Consider the following 18,335-nt stretch of genomic DNA (forward strand, 5'->3'; position numbering starts at 1 on the left):
CATTTGCGAATTAAAAATTGTCTATCTATTAAATACCTAGTATTTTGGAATGGCATTTTCAGAAACTCCAGTGCATAACTTTATTTCTGCCTGTCAATCTGGAAGTGACTGTTTCTTTATCTCTGAATAGAGTTCAGTGATGTTCAAAATGTTTGGACTTCTTGTCGGTTGTTATCTCCTTCCTGTTTTCCAGCAATGTATGCGGGCAGAGAACCAGCTCGCTCGGGAGATGTAATAAATTTCAGTACTTCTTAGAAATGGAGCCTTTGGGAGTGGAGCTCTGCCCCCTTCGCACACAGTGCTGCAATGTTCAAAACTACTGTTTCTGTGCATCCTCAAAGCTTGATGAATCAAGATGCTGGGAATAGCTTTGCAAGCCTAGGGATGTCAGTAACCCCCTAGGAAGTTGATAACTTCTGTAACTTGGCTCTCTTTCTCTTCCCTGCCTGGCGTGAACATTTGTTTTAAGATGTCTCTTAAGCTCTGGGACGCTTCCAAGAACACGTGTTTCAGGGCGGGAGTTGATGAAATTCCTGCATGTTTCTTTGTATTTCAAATATAACCCAGTGCCATTGTGAGTCTAGGCTGATGCTATTGGTAAAGGGATTGACTGTTACAATATATGTACTTCGTGTCCCACAAATTTAAAGGCATTTTTGTAACCTTTTGGGAAGCTTCAGTGTACCCGCTCTGTGCCACACACCTTTGAAGCTTAGAAGGAGTAAATCTGGGGGTCATGGTTTTGCAGTGTCTGTTGAAATCTATCCAGCTTTAATTGGGGCTGAAATACTGAAAAACCCTCCTGCGTGGTTTAGTTCATGTGCCTGAAAAAGCATCAGTGTGCCAAAGTAATATCCAAACAGCAATGCTGTAGCCTGGGACTGGGCCACACAGCAGCATGCCAAGGGTTAAACGCAAGCAGCCCACTTGGGAAGTGTGAGCTGGAAGGCAGGCTGGGTCAGGCTGCTCCCTGCTCTCAAACCCAGTACCAAACCATCATGGCACAGCCATGCTCTGGAGTGCTAATAAACTGTTCATGCAGGCAGCTATTCCCATCCATCTGCACCTTCTGGCTACAAAGTGTGGCCAGAAGCAGGCTGCTCTGGACACGCATTCTGGCAGCAGTTGGTACTCAGCTCTTTTCACCCCGGTGTGTCAGTGGTTTATTCAGTCAAAAGTGATAAATGGGCCGCTCTGCCTGGTTCTGTATGGCTGTGGGTATGCTGGTGCTGCAGACCTGGGGCATAAGCTTTGCTGCTGTTTGGTGAGATAAAGGGTTGTGCAGAATCAAAATCCACTTTTTCTTCTGTTAGCCCCAGTTCAGAGCACACATATGGAGGCAATTGAAGAAACCCTTTATGGAGCATGTGAAAGCTGAAGTACTGAAAATTTAGGAACAGGTCGCTGTAGTGGAAGGCTGCATTGTCTGTCCCAAGCTGCTGTGGTTTAACCCCAGCCAGCAACTAAGCACCACACGGCCACTCGCTCCCTCCCCCCCACCCAGTGGGGTGGGGGAGAGAATCAGGGAAAAAAAACCAGTAAAACTAGTGGGTTAAGATAAAGACAGTTTGATAGGACAGAAAGGAAGAAAATAATAATGATTATGATAACAATAATAATAAAATGACAATAATAATAAAAGAATTGGAATATACAAAACAAGTGATGCACAATGCAATTGCTCACCACTCGCTACTGCCCGGTTAGTTCCTGAGCAGTGATCTGCCAACTCCCCCCAGTTTATATACTGGGCATGACAGGACATGGTATAGAATATTCCTTTGGCCAGTTTGGGTCAGCTGTCCTGGTTGTGTCCCCTCCCAAGTTCTTGTGCCCCTCCAGCCTTCTTGCTGGCCGGGCATGAGAAGCTGAAAAATCCTTGACTTAATTGTTGCTATCAACATTATTCTCATACTGAACCCAAAACATAGCACTATACCAACTACTAGAAAGAAACTTAACTCTATCCCAGCTGAAACCAGGACACAAGCTTTCTGGGTGCCTGTGTTACTCTGGGCTGGGCCCTGGTTCGCAGAGGTGCTGAGCTCTGTCAGAGATGCCAGGGAAAGGGAGCTGGTCCAGCAGGGAGCAGGGGTGTTCGACTTCCTCAGTTTTTCAGGCACCACCAGTCCATCATCTTACCCACCCAACCCTTGTCTGGGCCACCTCCAGCAATCTTTAAAGCCATCAGCACTGTCTAGTAGCTCTCTCCAAAGCTGCAGGCTCCGAGATGCTCTGTTCCCCTGAGGCTTCCTTGCAAAGGACAATTCAGGGGGTCTTCCAGGGGAGCTGGGGTTGCTCAGAGTTGCTCAGTCAGGTTAAGGGTGGAGGGTATTGATGTTCTGGCTGCCTGATCCAGATCTTTTTTTATCTATTTCCCCAACACATAAAAAGGGTTCTTCTGTCATCGTGAAGGTGACGTTTTAAAATACTTGTGATGCTCTTGGATGCTGTGATGTCAAATGACCTAAGGAGGTGGGGCAAAAAAGGGGATGTGACTAATTCTGCAATCTCTTCCCTGTGTGAAGAGGACAAGTCAGGGACAACTGACTGAACACACATATCAGCTGCTTCTCTCCTTTTGCCAAGCGGCCTGTGGAGGTGACAAGGAAACCAATCTGCAGTTGCGTAGCTGTGCATCTCCTCCTGAAGCCCTTGTGCAAGGAGGCCAAGTCAGGGTTCTGTAGGTCACTGATGCAGTGGTATTTCCAAGGCTTTGAGAGCACTAATGCAGTGTAAATGAGTGCTTGTCTCTTGTTGGCTAGCTGATTTTTTCACATAACTCAAACCTTGTCAGCATAGGTGGTACTTTATGATAGAAGGGGAACCGAACAGTGAGCTGCTGCCTGGTCCAAAAGGGCTCCTGGTCCAATGGCCACGTATGGGTACAGCTCAGGAGAAGGGGGAACAGAGAGAATGAGCTCTTTTTGCTGCAGTTAGCAGAAAGGTACTGCGTGTGGTGCCTAAGCAATTCCAGGTACCTCCTGTGGTGTTAGGGAAGTTGTCCTCTGCTCCCGAGTTTCAGCAGCTGCTGTGGTAACAGTAGCTTTTCCCCACAGCTCTCTACCATTGCCTGGAGAGGTATGTGTTAAACTGCTGAGAATATTTCTGGTGCTCAAATGGGTCCTTGCAGTTTAGCAAGAAAGCTCTCTCCTGGGCTGTAGGTGAAGCTGGGCATTTGTCTATGTGCCTGAATGTGAAGTGTGTCATGAGTCTGTTGCTTCAGCTGATCCCAGCTGACCCTAAGTGTTGGACAGGCTTAAAGCGAAAGCAAGTTTTAGCCTCATAAGGTGAAGGGTTAAAACATTGGTTACAAAGTGGGAAATTATTACAGAAAGGAAAACTAAAGAAACACAGAAGAGGCAACAGTTAATACTCATGAGGCATGGGACAGTGGCTTCTCTGAAGCTTATTTAAGAATAAATCTCCTCAAGAACAAAGTCTTATTGAAAAGCTGCTGCTTAGACCCCTGTTAACCTTCTCTCAAGAAGTAAATTGAATTGCAGTTATAAAGCTGGCAGAACTCACACCAGAGGGTTTTTGGCTTCACTCAGCACTTCATCTCAGGGTTTACTGGTATTTACAAGGCAATACCTATGATTCATTCACACATGTGATCAGGTTCAAGGGTCACTTGCACTGCAGCAGTGTGGCAAATTTTTCCACAGTGGAATGAATCTCTGAAGTTTTCTTTTGCTTCTCAATCTTGCCCAAAATCCAGTCACTTGAACTTTGCCCAGCTGTTTCTCGCTATTTGTCCCACAGTAAGTGGGACACTTAGAGGCAGAAGGTGGGAATGCATGCTCCAGGGTTTAAGGGCAGGCCTGGATCACCATGCTGTGATGGAGCAGGGTGGGTGGGAGGGCTGGTTTTCCATGCCCCAAAATATCTCAAGAGGGATCTTTGATGTATTTTCTTTTGTGAAGTTTGGGAAGCTGATGTGGATTTAAAGGAAAAAAAATAATCTGTATTTCTCTTTCCTTCAGCCAGATAAGTAGCATCAGTGGGAGGTGTTGGGGCTGATCTGTAGGGTCACTGTGACCTGCTAGAGGAGAGAAAATTCTAAGCAATACAAATATTCTGTTTTCAGTGCAGTTTCCTCATTCGTGGTTTGTTGTTTTTATTTGAAATGGCTATTGAAAATTCTACAAGAAAATTTCTGGCATGTGCTATGTCTATACCTGTTAGTCAGGATAGGGGAGATGCAAAGAGAAATGTAAAGTGCCTTCAGCACTCCAGACTTCCTATAGGTGAACAGAGGGTTTTTTAGAAATGTCTTTGTAATATAACTAATTCCTTTTTGAAAATAGGCTAGAATATTTGGTCCTACTGCAGCAAAGCTCTGTTCCTCATAGTGTTGATGGTATATCTATGCAAAATAGCTAAAATCAGTGTGCTCTTAGAGGCTTCCAGTGTGCCTTATGGGGCAGCTCTGTACCTTGACATTGTACCCATAGTACAGTGGGGTGTTTGCATTCTTCATTAGTTTCTGTAGGAGGTCTCGTGTTTTTTCTGTGTCAGGCTAATAGGAAAGCCTGGTTGTTAGGTTGCCCCCAGTCTCTAGTGAAACAGCTTTGGGGAAAAGATAGCACCAAGGATTTTCCGGGCCTCTCTCATGTGGAATCTCTGTTGTGTCACTGTTCAAAAATATCACCAGTTTGATGCCTGCCAGCTAGATTTTACTACTGGGATAACAAGCAGTATTTAGCAATCGCAGAAGACACATCAGAGGTGAAACTGAACAGTGTTCTCTGCCGTTGTGTAACAGTCTTTCTTCTCGGTTTTGGTAGTTTCTTAATTTAGTGGGTGTTCGTAGGTGGAAGTCTGCCTATGTGCCGTATCTATTGTGCAACAGATGTCTTCCTCTGAGATATCCTGCATGATGCTTTCTTTTTTTTCCAGATTGTCCCCAGCCACCACAGCCTGAGAATGGAGGCTATAAATGCCACCCTAGTCCCTGCAACAACCCTCTGACTTCAGGCAGTGTTATAGAGTATCTGTGTGTCGAAGGCTACATGCTGAAAGGAGATTATAAATACTTGACCTGCAAGAATGGAGAGTGGAACCCAGCCATGGAAGTCAGCTGCAGGCTCAGCCCGGGTGAGTGCTCCCTGACTCCAGTGGGACAGTCAGAATTGCCCTTACATTGGCTTTTGAGATTATCCTTAAACACTGAGTCAGTGTGATGCTGAGGAAGTCTATACAGCTGCCTCTCATTGCTCCAGCAATTTCATAAATGCGGCTCACAGTCATAGCTCTTTAATAAAGACGTCTTTTCCGTAGCAGCCCATCAGATGCAAGCTGAGAGTCCCTTACACAAGGAGACAACCCATGGAAAGGAGTATAAAGGAGGCAACTTGTTACTTATGTGGAGCCTCTTATTTTGACAGTGTCAAAAATTTCTCATCCCGGAAATGGGGGAGGCCCTAATTGAAGCATTTTCTATGCTGTCTGGTTTTGCTCCTGATGGGCTTGACAGTACATTTCCCTCAGTGGTGTACCCATCTGTCCACATGTGTGCATGCATGCGCGTGTGAGTATGTAGAGCTGATCTTCCTTGTGAACAGCTTAAGTAACTGTTGGCCTCCTGTGGCAAAGAGCTCGATGGTGCTGCTTTTCACTGTACTGGCAGGAAAGAACATTGCTGACAAATGATTTCTGCTTCTGTCCACATGGAAGTGGACAGCTTTTGTTTTGTGGGTCTCTCCCAGCTAAACAGGAATTCCTCCATCAAAGGAGGAAAGTAAATAAAAGTTTGCAGGAAAATGTTCATAATACAGCTCTTAGTTTGCCTACGGCTCTTCTGGTTTTAAAAGTATGCATACTGTATAAAGGGAAAACTCTCTCCACTCTTCAAGTTTGGCTTATTGATAGTCTTGCTGCTCGGTTATCAGTGAGATGTACACTCCAGAATTAAGTCTCGTTATCCATAAAGCAAAATGTGTTAGCTTAATTGGAAGGAAACAGAAAAGCACTTTCTTCAAGCTCTTTATGGAGCTCACTGCATACTTGTGATCTCTGGAACGTCCTGTCCTGTCTCAAAGATGCTGTCTTCTCAGTGTCTCTGTCATAGCTGCTCCAATAGCCCTTTCCTATGATGTGTAAGCAAGGGAGCTGGGAGTTTACCTGGCAGCAAGTAGATCCTGAAGAGGCTTTTCAAATTCAGCATAAGCTTCCTTTCCACAGTGGTCCCTCTTCCCCTTGCTGCACCCAGGCTGGAGAACAAAGCTGTGCTATTGCAGATAGTGTTCCCTGGGTGGCGTTCCTGCATGGTGGCACTTGGTCTATATGAGAGTTGAAGGGATTGTGTTGTGATGAGCAGAAACCCCTCAAATTTCTTTAGCATTCTGAAGGATTAGTGGCCTTATCAAAAATATGGAGCCTTAAAAGTCTGACCCACTGAAAAAGGTATTGCTTTCACAGCATGGACTTTGAAACAACTGGTCAGGGTCAGAGACGGCTGAGGTTTAACTAGCAGATCTCTTTCATAGGGCTAAAAGGAGGAGGAGGTGGGAGACTGTAGAGAGAAAGACAGTAGGTCTTAAAATGATTGGTACTGGGTAAGATCCCACCTGCTCCATATAGAGTACATGAAATCCCTAGCAGTTATCAGATGTTTTGTGTAGCTCTGAGCCTGTCAGCCCCATAGCCTTTTGAGAGTTTATTGTATGAGTTAGTGAGCATCCAGTTGGAATATGAGACGGTGAATGTGCTGGAGCGTAGCCTGGGTAGTGAGCAGTTTTACAGCATTGTGTACTGATGCTGAAAATGGAGCACCCTTTTCCCTGTCAGTGTACTCAAAGTGCCATGATTAATGCTGAAAATGGGAATCCTTACTCAACCCTATTTGCCATTGGGAAAAAAATGTACCAAACGTTGTTGGTTTTTGGTTTTGTTGGGGTTTTTTTGGATTGTTTGTTTTTGTTTTTTTTCCCTGGGGAGAGGTCAAGCTACTTCTGAAAAATTTCAGGAGAACACGTTCAAAACAACTAGACCAATAGGTTTGACCCCAAGAGAAGATGCAGAAAATGCAGACTGGCTTTCCCGCTTACATGCCTGTTTCAGGCATAGATTTCAGTCTGCAGGCTTAAAAATGGTGGTCCTCCAGCTTTTTTCTTCTGTTTGCATGCTCTTCTTCCCCTCATCCCTAACTGCATGTGTGTCCTGCATTCCCCCTGCAGTTTGAGACCTGTGCTCCCGAAGAATGTGTTGAATATAGCAAAAAGGGATTGAGGAATTGCATGCATGGGAATGCCCTGAATGTGAAGTGCACAATAGTTTTTGCCAGTGGGGGGGGTGAGGCTTTTCAGATCTCTACCACAGACTTAAATTAGGGACAGAGGCAACACACATAGTTATTTGCACTAGGGAGGTGAAAGGACTAGTGTAGCATTCTAAGCATGATATGCAGTGCTCAGCAATACCAGTTCCAGGCTGTTCTCACTCCACTCCCAATTTAGGTCTTGCAAGGGACCTGTAAAAGCCAAATTGGTTCCTGTACAGTTACACTGCACAGCTGAGGAAGGGTAGGAAGGAGTAATGTGAACAGGGCACATGTATCTAACACTGAAAACTCAGCATCCTGAAGCAACAGCTGCCTTCCATCTCTGTTCCCTGGCATAAGTTCATGTGAGAAACTGAATACTTGCTGCGTCTTAAATATACCCAGCCAGGTGACTTCCACCCCTTCCTTTGGGAGGCTGTTCTGTTAGCCAAGAAAACCCATTATTTGGAACTTTTCCTCTTGCTTGCCCTAAAATATCCTGCTTATTGTGCTAGACAATTATTGGCCTTGCTGGTGACATCAGGACACTTTTAAGCTTTTGCTTAGCCAGATCTATATATAACATGACCCTTACCACAATTTGTCAGTTCCCATGGCCTTCTTGCACTGCTTTTCTGTTTGCCTTGTGTTTTTCCAAAGGACCCTTGTATGTGCATGTTTTATTTTAGGTTTCCTTTACAGCTGATGGAGAGGTGTCAGCCTGGGCTCTGAACTGTGTTCTACAAGAATAGCTGGTGTGCCTTGACTGTATGGGAAACTTGGGCTCCTCACATGTGCACCCAAGTGTAACTCCTGAGAGCAGGCAATGTGGATGTTTTTCCTTCTCTATGGCAGTGATTTAAGGGAGTGGATCATTTTACCTTGTGTTCCTCTTGGTTTTGTAGAAAAGGACTCTCCTCCAACAATTGGAGTACCCACGCTGTCCATAGTAGCCTCCACAGCAAGCTCCGTCGCCCTGATTCTGCTCTTAGTTGTGCTGTTTGTTTTGCTGCAGCCAAAGCTGAAGTCTTTCCATCATAGCAGGTAAGTATAGCTGGGATTTGGAGGGGCTCAGAGGCATCCTCTTTCTTTGCAGCAGAAACCCATTAAGGTACTTGTTTCAGGCCTTCATTTTGAAGCAATTTAACCTCCTTGCTTCTCTGCTCCTGTTTTAATCACTTCAGTGGCACCTCTGCCCCATGGTCTGGCAGTAGTCTGAAATGGTGGTCTGCAATAGCCAGCTGCAGTCCCCATTCTAACATGCCATCTGATGTGTGGCTTCCTTGCTTTTTTTCCTTGGCTTTGAATGTGAAAAGTTATGATCCCTACTAGCCTGGCTATAGATCAGTCTCCTGCCTCTTCTGGCCTTGGATAGCTACCAGTGTGTCTGGATATGTATATGCATCCCCCTCAGTCTGTCTGTGAGATCCTACAGACACGAATTCAGGCAGTTCTGCTGATTAGATATACTTGCAAATCTGCCATCCTTCCCTGCTGTGGGAGGAGAACCCTCCTGGCCTGGGTTTGTGGATGAGAGAAGAGACCCAGCCATAACACTGCTGCCAGCTGAGGTCAACAAAGTCACTGTGGACTCTTCTGAACCAGCTACTAGTACTCCTTAAATAAGAGCAGACATGGCTGTCCAGCAGCAGGGAGGTTCAGAGGTGGTGCTTTGGAGTCTGGCCTTTTCTGAAGAAGTCCAAACCACTGGAAAAGTAAAATTCAATCTCGGGCCTCTGACTCATGAGCCTAGGTGATTCACACTGTGTCAGTTTAAGAGCTGTCTGCCCCACCCCACCAGAGGTTATCTGGCCAGGAGCAAAGGTGGCAGAACAGGCAGTGCTGGGTGTTGCAGAATATAGCAGTGTAACAAGCTGAAATTGGTGGCAGTCAGAGCTCTTTTTTAACTGCTGGCTGTGACAGCAGAGGGCTTGGAGTCATGATCTGTGTCAGATTTAGTTATGGAGGCAGGTGAGGTGGGAAGCATTGTAACCTTTTCAGCTCTTGTGGCTAAATCCATCAGGTACTGTGAATTACAGCCCCTGCTCATGTTTATGGCAATTCACAGCAGGGCGGCAAGGCTATGCTTGCCTGACCTTGTTAAACCACCATTCGTGTTTCTGTCTGTTCTCCCCTAAATAAGTCAATGGTGAGCATTAGAGTTCTGCTGTGGGACGTTACTGGAGTTCTCTAACATATATATATAAAAATATAAATGCTAACTTGACTCCCCCCCCTCCCCCCCTTTGTTTCTTTTTTTTGAGGCGAGACCAAGGTGTGTCTGGAGATCAGGTCTCTATCATGGTGGATGGTGTCCAAGTGGCCTTGCCATCCTATGAAGAAGCGGTGTATGGGAGCACAGGGAACTGCATTCCACCCTCGGACTCCCGAGTGCAGATCGTGCTCTCGGAGGGAGCTGGGCAGAACGGAGCCAGAGAGATACAGCAGCAGGACCAAGGGGCTTGCAATAGCTTTGAAAGAGAAGATGAAGCCCCTGGACATTCTGGACTGTGTGAAGCCAGCAGCTCTCAGCGCTCTGAAACTGTTCTTGTGCATCAGGCTGCTACCTCTTCCTGGGTAGCCGGCATGGCTAGCAGTAGACCTGTACACAAAGAGGTCCAAGATTCAGAAAGCAGTGACATACAGAGCCTTTTATCACTCACTTCCTCCGAGGAATACACAGATGGTACGTGACTTGGGCAAGGAGTGCTGAATGAGACCCTTGTAAGATAGGTTCTGCAGTTGACTACCTAGGGTGGAAATGGCAAGGAATGCCCCTATGTATGTCAGGCACCAGAGGAGTTTTTGAAAAGAGTTGTCCCAGTCTTCATGGCATGTTTCACAACTTAGATGTGCAAGGAGTATTTAATACCTTCTTCTGAAGCATATGGCACTCCCCAACTGGGAGCCTAGGGCAGTCTGGAAAGACTATTGGAGTTCTGCTGCTCACTCTTGTTGTCTTAGCAAAGGATTTGCAGAGAAATGCCAGCCTCTAGCATCATAGTGCAAATGCAGTAAAATAGCTGTGTTTGTGGAAAACAAGTTGGTGGGAGTGGGAGGATACGCTTGGAATACAAACCCTTTGTGATGTTTGGACTTCTTCATTCTTAGACTGTTTTAGTAAGCAGCTTACTGCTACAGTGCATACAGTGCCACAGCCTTGGCATGTGGCAGAGAAGACCTAAAAGGGATGTGGTTGAACTTACTGTACAGGGCAGAAGGGCAAGTCTGTTAAGCAGTCAGTGCATCTCGCATTCTTCACTGGTGTTCTGCCCTGAAGGAGTGGCTTTACAATGCCAGAGCTGATGTGAAGCTGCAGGTTAAGGTTGCTTCTGCAGAGAGTGCTGTGTCTTAGGCAAGAAGTGTAACTGGCTTGTAGGTAGCTCAGGGCAGAACTTCCTTCCATGGTGTCGAGCCCTAGGGCCATAGTAATGCCACCTAGAACGCCTGAAGTAAAAACGGTTAAAGGGGATTTCTGCTAAAGGGCAGAAATGGCAACATGTCCTGAGATGGGCATTAAACCTCAAGTGTGTGAACAGCAGAAATCCAAAAGTGAAACTTAACAAAAAATGTCCGTAGTGTAGAAATTAGAGGATGTTGCCTCTGCACTGTGTCATTTTTGTCACTGCCAGGAAACATGTACTGCCTCTAAGGCTTGTACAGTAGCAGATTGCCCCTTGCAGCAGGAGACCATGAAGCTTGTGCTTATGGCTCAAAGATGAGGAAGCTGCAGCTACGTGAGGAGGTTGCATTTCTTTGAATTAGATAAGGGCAGGTGTGATCCTTGTATTTGCAACCATGCCTGTCACAGTAAGAAATGTGTCTTGGACATTTTGAGGAACTAGAAGATTGACAAAGTCATGGGAAAGAAGGAAACTGTCATTCTTAAGGGAAGTTATTACCTTCCCCTAAACCACATTGGTGATGCTTTACTGTATCTTGTTGTGGGACCCCCAGTTCAAAAGAGATGTGGAGAAACTGGACAGGCTCTGTTGGAGGCCTGCCACCATAGCTAGGGGCTTGTGAGGAGTGACTAAGGGAGCTGGGCTTCTTTAATTTGGTGAAGAAGCAGCTAAGGGCCAAGCCAACAATTAATTACAATTACTTTACAGGGAGTTGAAAAGACTATGGAGCCAAACTCTTCTCAGCCAGCGGATATAACATGGGGCAGTGGCCACAAGCTGTAACTTCACAGATTCACATAGAGCATTAGGAAAATATTTTGCACTAGGAGGGTAGCGCAGGACCAGATGGGCACCCAGAGAGGTGGTGGAGTCTCTGTCCTTGGGACATTTTCAAGGCTGCAGCTGGCGATGGTCCAGCTCGCAGGGGCGTGTTGGAGCAGAGTCCTCCAGAGGTCCCTTCTACTGTGTTGTGATGAGAGGAAGACCACTGCATTATCTTGTTATGGAAGTGGGAGCCTGTCTTGCTTTCAATAGTAGTTTTTCTGGTGTGTGTTGAACTGCAGAAGTTTGACTACTTTTTCTTTTTTTTTTCCTCTCCCCACCGTTCAGATATTCCCTTATTGAAGGAAGCATGAGGCCTGCTGTGTTTGTCTAGCCTTCTCCCTCTTGGATTTCTTCCTCCTCCCCTCCCCCTGCCTTCAGGACAGAAGCACTCTGTGCAGCCTTCCCCATCCTCGCGAGCTGTGTCCTGGATACCTCCAAGCAGAGATGCCCTCAGCTGAAGATCCAAAGGATGTCGCCAGGTTGCCTCCTGGATGCACCAGTGGAGTTGGTGCAGCGCTGGCTTCCCCATCCCATCAGCATCAGGGGCTCAAGGAACAGAGTGGATTTGAGCTCTCCCCTCCTCTTCCCCAGCCAGATGTTTGACAGCAGTCTCTGAAGAGCTGCTCTTTTCTCGTGCCTTTCTCCTACTCACACCGGCTTGTTGCAGCTTATCAGCCTCTCTAGCCCTTCTGCTGCCCAGAGAGCAGGGGCTAAAACCGCTTGCTCACTGGGTGCAGACACAGTATATATATATACACGTATGTATGTTATATAGGCTCTTCTTCCGGCATCCTGTTTGTGGTAAGGCAGGACAAAACGCCTTGCTGGGACCGAAGCTGGGCTTGGGAGGGATCCCAGTTAAGGGGCAGCTTGTGATGTCTAGAAGCGCCTCAGATGAGTTGGGCTGTGTGACAACTTAGCTGTGCAATAACAGTTCGTTGAGAATTGCTAGAGCGCTGAAGGCTGAGAAGTCCAACATGTAGGAATGCCCCCTGCCCCCTTCTCAAAAACCATCTCAGCAGGAGTCCATTCCTGAAAATCACTTAGGTCTCCTTCTTTCTCTACCTGTGCAGCCCATTTGATTATTCTGAGTTTCTAGAAGCTGGGACTGGGACTGTACTACCAATAGAACAACGCTTTCAGCTTTAGTCTGGTGCCAGAGCAGCTCCTGGTGTTAGATTGTAGAAGAGCCTTGGAGAATGGCCAGTGGTTGGCAGGGTCCAGAAAGCTTGGAGGGTGTGACTTTCAGTTAACCAACCCTGTGTTAACTATGAGTTAGCCCCATTCACTGAGGCATCAGGACTGGAACCAAATTTGTATCCCTGCTCTTCTGAATAAGCTGTGTGTCTCAAAGCTTTTTCAGTTAAGGTGGCTCTGCACTAAAGCTTAGGTTCTTTTTGTCAGATCTTCAGGCAGAGGTAACGCTTTTGAGATGTAATCTGGAAGTGGTTCAGGTGTTTGCAAAGGTCAACAGAAAAAATGCCCGTAGGTAGCGAATGCTTAGTGCCGTTGATGCAATCCCAAATGACCTTTCCAGCCACACAGGTACCTTGGTATTTGAATCCTGGGTAGCTACCATCTCGGAGGCTAGTGTGTCTTCCTAGTTTCATACAGCAAGAGTCTGCTTTTTTATCTTAATGGGCTTCAGTGGGCCCAAGGTGAAAAGCTTCTTCCTTGTGGCTGGGAGTAAGCAGTGTTTATAAAGTCTCCTAAATACAAGGCAGTTGCCTGTTGCTGTGAGGGGGGGTTGGCTACATTGACAGCAGTGCCAGAGGAGACCGTAGCTTATTCCTGAACCTAAGTTTCGAAGATTGTTTCAAGTTCTGGTAGCAGGGAAAAGAAAATCCAAAAATACGTATACCTCTGCCCCCCACAGTTACCTACAGCAGGTCAGAATATCCTGGTTGCTGTTAACAGGTCTCTCCTTTTGCAGGAAGCCACATTCATCTGGGGTAGGTGATCTGATCACAAAAGCATTGTGGTGATTGTAAGGCTCTTCACTGGGGAGGTCTGGACGCTGTTCTGTGGGATTGGTTTCAGCAAGAAGAGTTGGCTTCTTAGGTGCGTGTACTTTGTCATAACTGTCTTGAAGTAACCAGGGAAGCGTTTGCCCTGTGAGAAGCTGCTAAATTTTTGAGTTGAAGGAGCAAAACGTCATGGCCTTACACATCATGTGGTAATGTACAGGTAAATAGGGATGCTGTCTTTGCTGCTTTGCTTTTGGTTTACAAACCTCACCATCCTCATCCTTGTTGCTCCAGGAACATACCATCACAGCACTTGGTAAAAGTGACACAACACCTTTATATATAAAATCACTGTGGCTTAGCTCCAGTTCCTGAAAATGGGGATTGGCCATAGTATCCAGCCATGTACCTGCTGCTCCTGTTCCTGATTAGCTGTTAAATCCCAGGACACCTGGGACAGCGCGTGCCTGTGGATGGAAGAATCCTATTTTCCCTATCCTTGTTTTAGAGGGATGTTGTTAATTTAAAAATACAGTATTTTAAACTTCCTTCCCTATAGCTCATGTTACCTTGCAGTAACACAAGGATTTGATAAATCCCATTTGGGTGGTTTAGGTATTTTCTGTTCAGTTTGGATGGTGAAAATCCCACCTCATTTTACAGTGGGCTGCAGTGTCTCAGCTTCAAGCACTGTAGAGGGCAAATGTTGTTTACCCATCTGCTATTGGAATTTTAGAAAATAAGCATGGGAACGCTTGTATTTAGTTTTTAACTCCTACCGTGGAAATGGTCTAAGCTTGAGCAAATTGTCTCATTCACTAGTCTGTCGGGGCAGATGGAAGGATTGAGCGAGTGTTGTGCTAAGGGAGTGGGGAGGGAAGACTACGTGACTTCTTTCCTGCTACCTAACCAACTTGGAGCAGGAGAGTTGCTCTTCATGCATTTAAGGTCCTGTCTACTCAAACTGACGCTCAGCAGTCAAGGTGCAGAAGCCAGGTACAGGCTGTCCTCCTGCAAGGGACAGTCCTTTAACTCCGTGTTCGCACCGGGTTGGTGGGAGAATCCTACAACGAGGCTGGAAGCTGATCCCAAGGCCTGACCTTACCCTGGACGAGCGCCTGCTCCGCCAGCAGAAAGCACGTACCGTGTGGCCCTGCCTCCTCTCTCTGCTATTGTAAAGCAAGCAGATGCCAGTTTGGGAAAGAAAATTCAATTGGGTGGGGAAGAGAAGGAAGCAAGCTGCACAGAAGAGGGAGTGCTTTAATTTTGTTTCATTTATAGAAATTGTGGGAAATGGCTTTACTAAGGACAGGGGAAATGCATATTTTGCTCCACCTCCGCAAGCGTAGATCTTGTGATCAGGCATAAACAGGCAGCTTCTGTTGGCTTGCTGAGGATACACCAGCAGCTCCCAGGCCAGTCTCTGCTGTGCTGGCTGGTAACCCCAGCTGATGTTTCCAGCGCTTGCGGAAGAGTGTCCCCTGCAGCAACGCTTATGGGAGCAGGCACCAAGGACCTGTGCAAGCCAGAACATGGAAGACTGTTCGGGGGCATCACATTCCTCTTGCCCACGTCCTCAGCTTTAGAGTTTATTTTCATATAAAATGAGGTAGAATGGCTGGGAAGGAGCCTGAGAGATGTCTGCTTTACAATTTTTTTTTTCTAGGGGGAGGGGAAGCAAGGCCTCACTTTACTGATTGTTACTTGTTCATGTTTGTTTTAATCCTGTGGAGGCTGAAGGATTGGAAATTCTTCTGGGCAGAGATTTAGGAAAAACTAAATTGCACAGAACTGTCTTTACTAATGGAGCAAGGGCTGAGGCTTAAAGATTCCCTCAGTTGTGAGCTCTGCTCTATCTCAGGAGCATTCATTACCTCTGAGCAAAGAGTGTGTCCTCGTTGGCTGTTGCCATAGGTAGATGCAGCCTGCATCTCAGTGTGGTGGATTGGGAGCACAGGGGCTCAGCCTTGCAAGATACCACATAGTAAATGATTTTTTTTTTTTTTCAGATTGGGCCACAGCCTCCTTACCTTTTTTCCCACCTATGTCTGGCAAAAGAATTCAGAGGGAGGCATGTTTTCTTATTTAACACTCCTGACATAATCATCTCATGCTCTGTCATACATGCTGGATCCTGTGATATTCAAGAACATTAAAATGATTTACTTACATTGGAAAAATAAAAATAGCACTTATTTGAAAGGTTTATGTTATTTTTGGAGTCTGATAGGTTAAAAAAAAGGGCATTTCAGAAATTCAGAGTATTATGTGCAATAGCAAAACCTCCTTGCTCCCTCTCAGTTACATAGTTGGGTTGGTTTTTTTTAAATAAATAAAATGCAACCTACTGCAGTGTTTACAGCCCAAGCGTTGCAGAACTGGACCGGCCTGATAGAACCAGAAAGTGAAGCTGACAGTAACCCATGGGGAAGCAGGGTAGTCTCCTGTCAGGATCTGCATCATGAAGCTCAGCTCACAGGATGAGTCAGCTTGGATTGTTTCAGAGCCTACTGCCACCTTGAAGGGGGTTGGCAGCATTGGTGAGAGAGATGGTTTTGTGCGTTCTGGTTTTAAATAGCTTGCATCTCCCCATCATTAACTGCAGAAGAGGTAAAAAATGAAATCGGGAGGAGAGACGTGCTGCAGCATGTGAGCCTGTGGAGTTGTTGCTGAGTTAAGACTTCATGAGTTTAGGAGGGAGAAGAGCTTAATGCATTTTTATCCTTTTTCTTAACCACCAGGGAACTTGCTGTGTAAAAGAATGCTTACTCAGCAAGCATGCTGCTTGTTCACCCCTTGGATGTCTCCCCTGAGATTTCTGCTTAGCCTTTCAACTCTGGGGTGGTGAATCGTTTAATGCATCTGGAGCCTTTATTTGGCCTTTCAGCACATGGAGAAGTCAGGTGTGTTAGGAAGAAATCTGTTCCATGTGATTTGGGAGGAAACATCCCAAGATGCTCCCAGAGGTGGATGACAGGTCAGTACTGAGGAGTGGGGCTGAGACTGCAACAGGCTCAGCCATTGGAAATAATCTGGGATGGTGAAGTCATCTGCAGCACAGAAAAGGGAACACAAGGAGGAGGGTAAGGAAGAGCCGTGACTGAAAACAGAGGTATGCTGCAGGCTAATGAGCTAATGCATTCTTGACCAGGTTGTAAGAAGCTTGTGCTTTGTTTAGATGATTTAGCAGACACCAGCAGGCTTGCTGTATAAAAAAAATAAAAAAAAAAATGTACAACTGGTTCACACTGAGATTTCCTTGCTGACCTTCTTAGAACATATTTGCAAAACCTGGTGTTACTGTTCTGATAGCAGTTGTTTTACAAAAAAAAAAAAAAAAAATCTGCCTTACTCTATCCAGACAACTAATTAAATGAATTTCACTTTCTGGTTTCTGCATATAAATGCAATAAATCTCATCCATTTTGCACATCCTGCCTCACCCCATCCTCACTCTTCAGTCCTTACCAGGGAACTGCAGATTGAACTTGCTCTTTGTGAAAACCTTTGTCTGCAGAAGGACTTCATTAGAAAACATTCATTCTCTATGATATGCTTTGAAAGTACAGAGAGGTTTCCTAGAGCAGGCTTCATTTTAAGGTGTATTTTTATACAGGAAATAAGCCTTTTTCCAATCCTTCATCCACTCCTCCTGCCCTTCCACAGCAGGACAGAGCACACCACTTCCCACACTTCTTTTCAGGGCCCCGTGTTGAGCACTGTTTCCAAACTCGACCCTGTGCAGATGATGTACAGATACACGTACCCACCAGAACAGGTTCTACTGATGCTCTGCATATGCTTTCTGTAAGCTGTGCTTTTGCTTTTGTCCTCGAGTGAGCAAGGACAGAGGCAACTGAGTTGTGCTAGAAAATGTTTTAGTTCTGATTCTGAAATCTGCTTCCTTCCAAAAGAAAACAAAGTGAAGTTGTCTGTGAAGCAGATGTCCTATGATGTGGTGGGTAGACTGCTGGTAGTTGCTGATGCAAGTGCAAGGGGAGCTTGATTGCCTTTGTGCATTAATCTTCTTTCCTGTATGCGTTTTCTTTTTATCTGAATTGCACCACTATGGAATTATTTGCAGAATGGTACTCCATATATATGTGGGATTTAAAAACAAAACCATAATTGATGCTGTGCAGGATGTCACTCAATTGGTTTTATTTTGCTTTATTTTATATATATTTTCTGGTATCCTGTACATTGCAGTGGGTGTGAAGATAGTATTTTAATATTTGTACAAAGTTTAATTTAATTGTTCTATGTATATAACTGCATTTCTAAATTAAAAAAAAAAAAATTCTTTTGAAGTGAAACTATAATCTCTTGTGTATTTTCTTTAATTGCTTGGGCCTTGTGGACTGGAAATCCAGCAGATCATTAGTGAATATGTTGCAGTAGTGCAGTGCCTTCCATGTGAAGATCAGGATGAAGCTAAAGCTAGGGATGCTCAAGTGGCTTGGGGGAGGAGGGACAGAGTTGGTGCGGCCTTAGAAAGATCTTCTGTTTCCAACAATACCTTCCACTCTCAGAAGCAAAGGCCACCCTTGGTGTGCCTGCAAATAACTCCATGAGAAATGGGGCCAGGTTGGTTCAAGGGCCATTCTGGGAGGGCTGTGATCACTCAAGTGCCTCCTGGACCTGTTGTCTTGGCTGATGTTCGTGGCAGTTGTTTTTAGCAGATGCTCCTCAGCCTGCCGGAGAAGTCTCCTGATCGAACGTGCAGACTTGCTGGATGAGGCTGGGCGAGGTATCTGTTTGCCTTTACTTTCTATAGCACTGTGTGCACGCATAGCAATTTAATAAGGTGGTGCGGAAAGACCCCCACGAGTGCTCTGTCCTTTCCTCTGCTCCCCCAAATAAAACATAGTCTGA

At 45.7% G+C, this 18,335-nt stretch overlaps 1 protein-coding gene across 5 annotated transcripts in view; it reads left to right on the plus strand.

Moving 5' to 3' along the window:
• SUSD6 (sushi domain containing 6) overlaps window positions 1-17,776 on the plus strand; it is an 89,397-nt gene extending 71,621 nt beyond the window's left edge. For all 5 annotated transcript variants that reach the window (XM_049825158.1, XM_049825159.1, XM_049825161.1 and 2 more), the window contains 4 exons: window positions 4,903-5,100; window positions 8,170-8,308; window positions 9,529-9,950; window positions 11,779-17,776. In XM_049825158.1, coding sequence (XP_049681115.1) covers window positions 4,903-5,100; window positions 8,170-8,308; window positions 9,529-9,950; window positions 11,779-11,804 — 785 coding nt within the window. In that variant the 3' untranslated portion in view covers window positions 11,805-17,776. The remainder of the gene's footprint in view (window positions 1-4,902; window positions 5,101-8,169; window positions 8,309-9,528; window positions 9,951-11,778) is intronic.
• Window positions 17,777-18,335: the final 559 nt, after the last annotated feature.

Source organism: Accipiter gentilis, chromosome 22 (genome assembly GCF_929443795.1).
Source record: "Accipiter gentilis chromosome 22, bAccGen1.1, whole genome shotgun sequence".
Lineage (NCBI taxonomy): Eukaryota > Metazoa > Chordata > Aves > Accipitriformes > Accipitridae > Astur > Astur gentilis.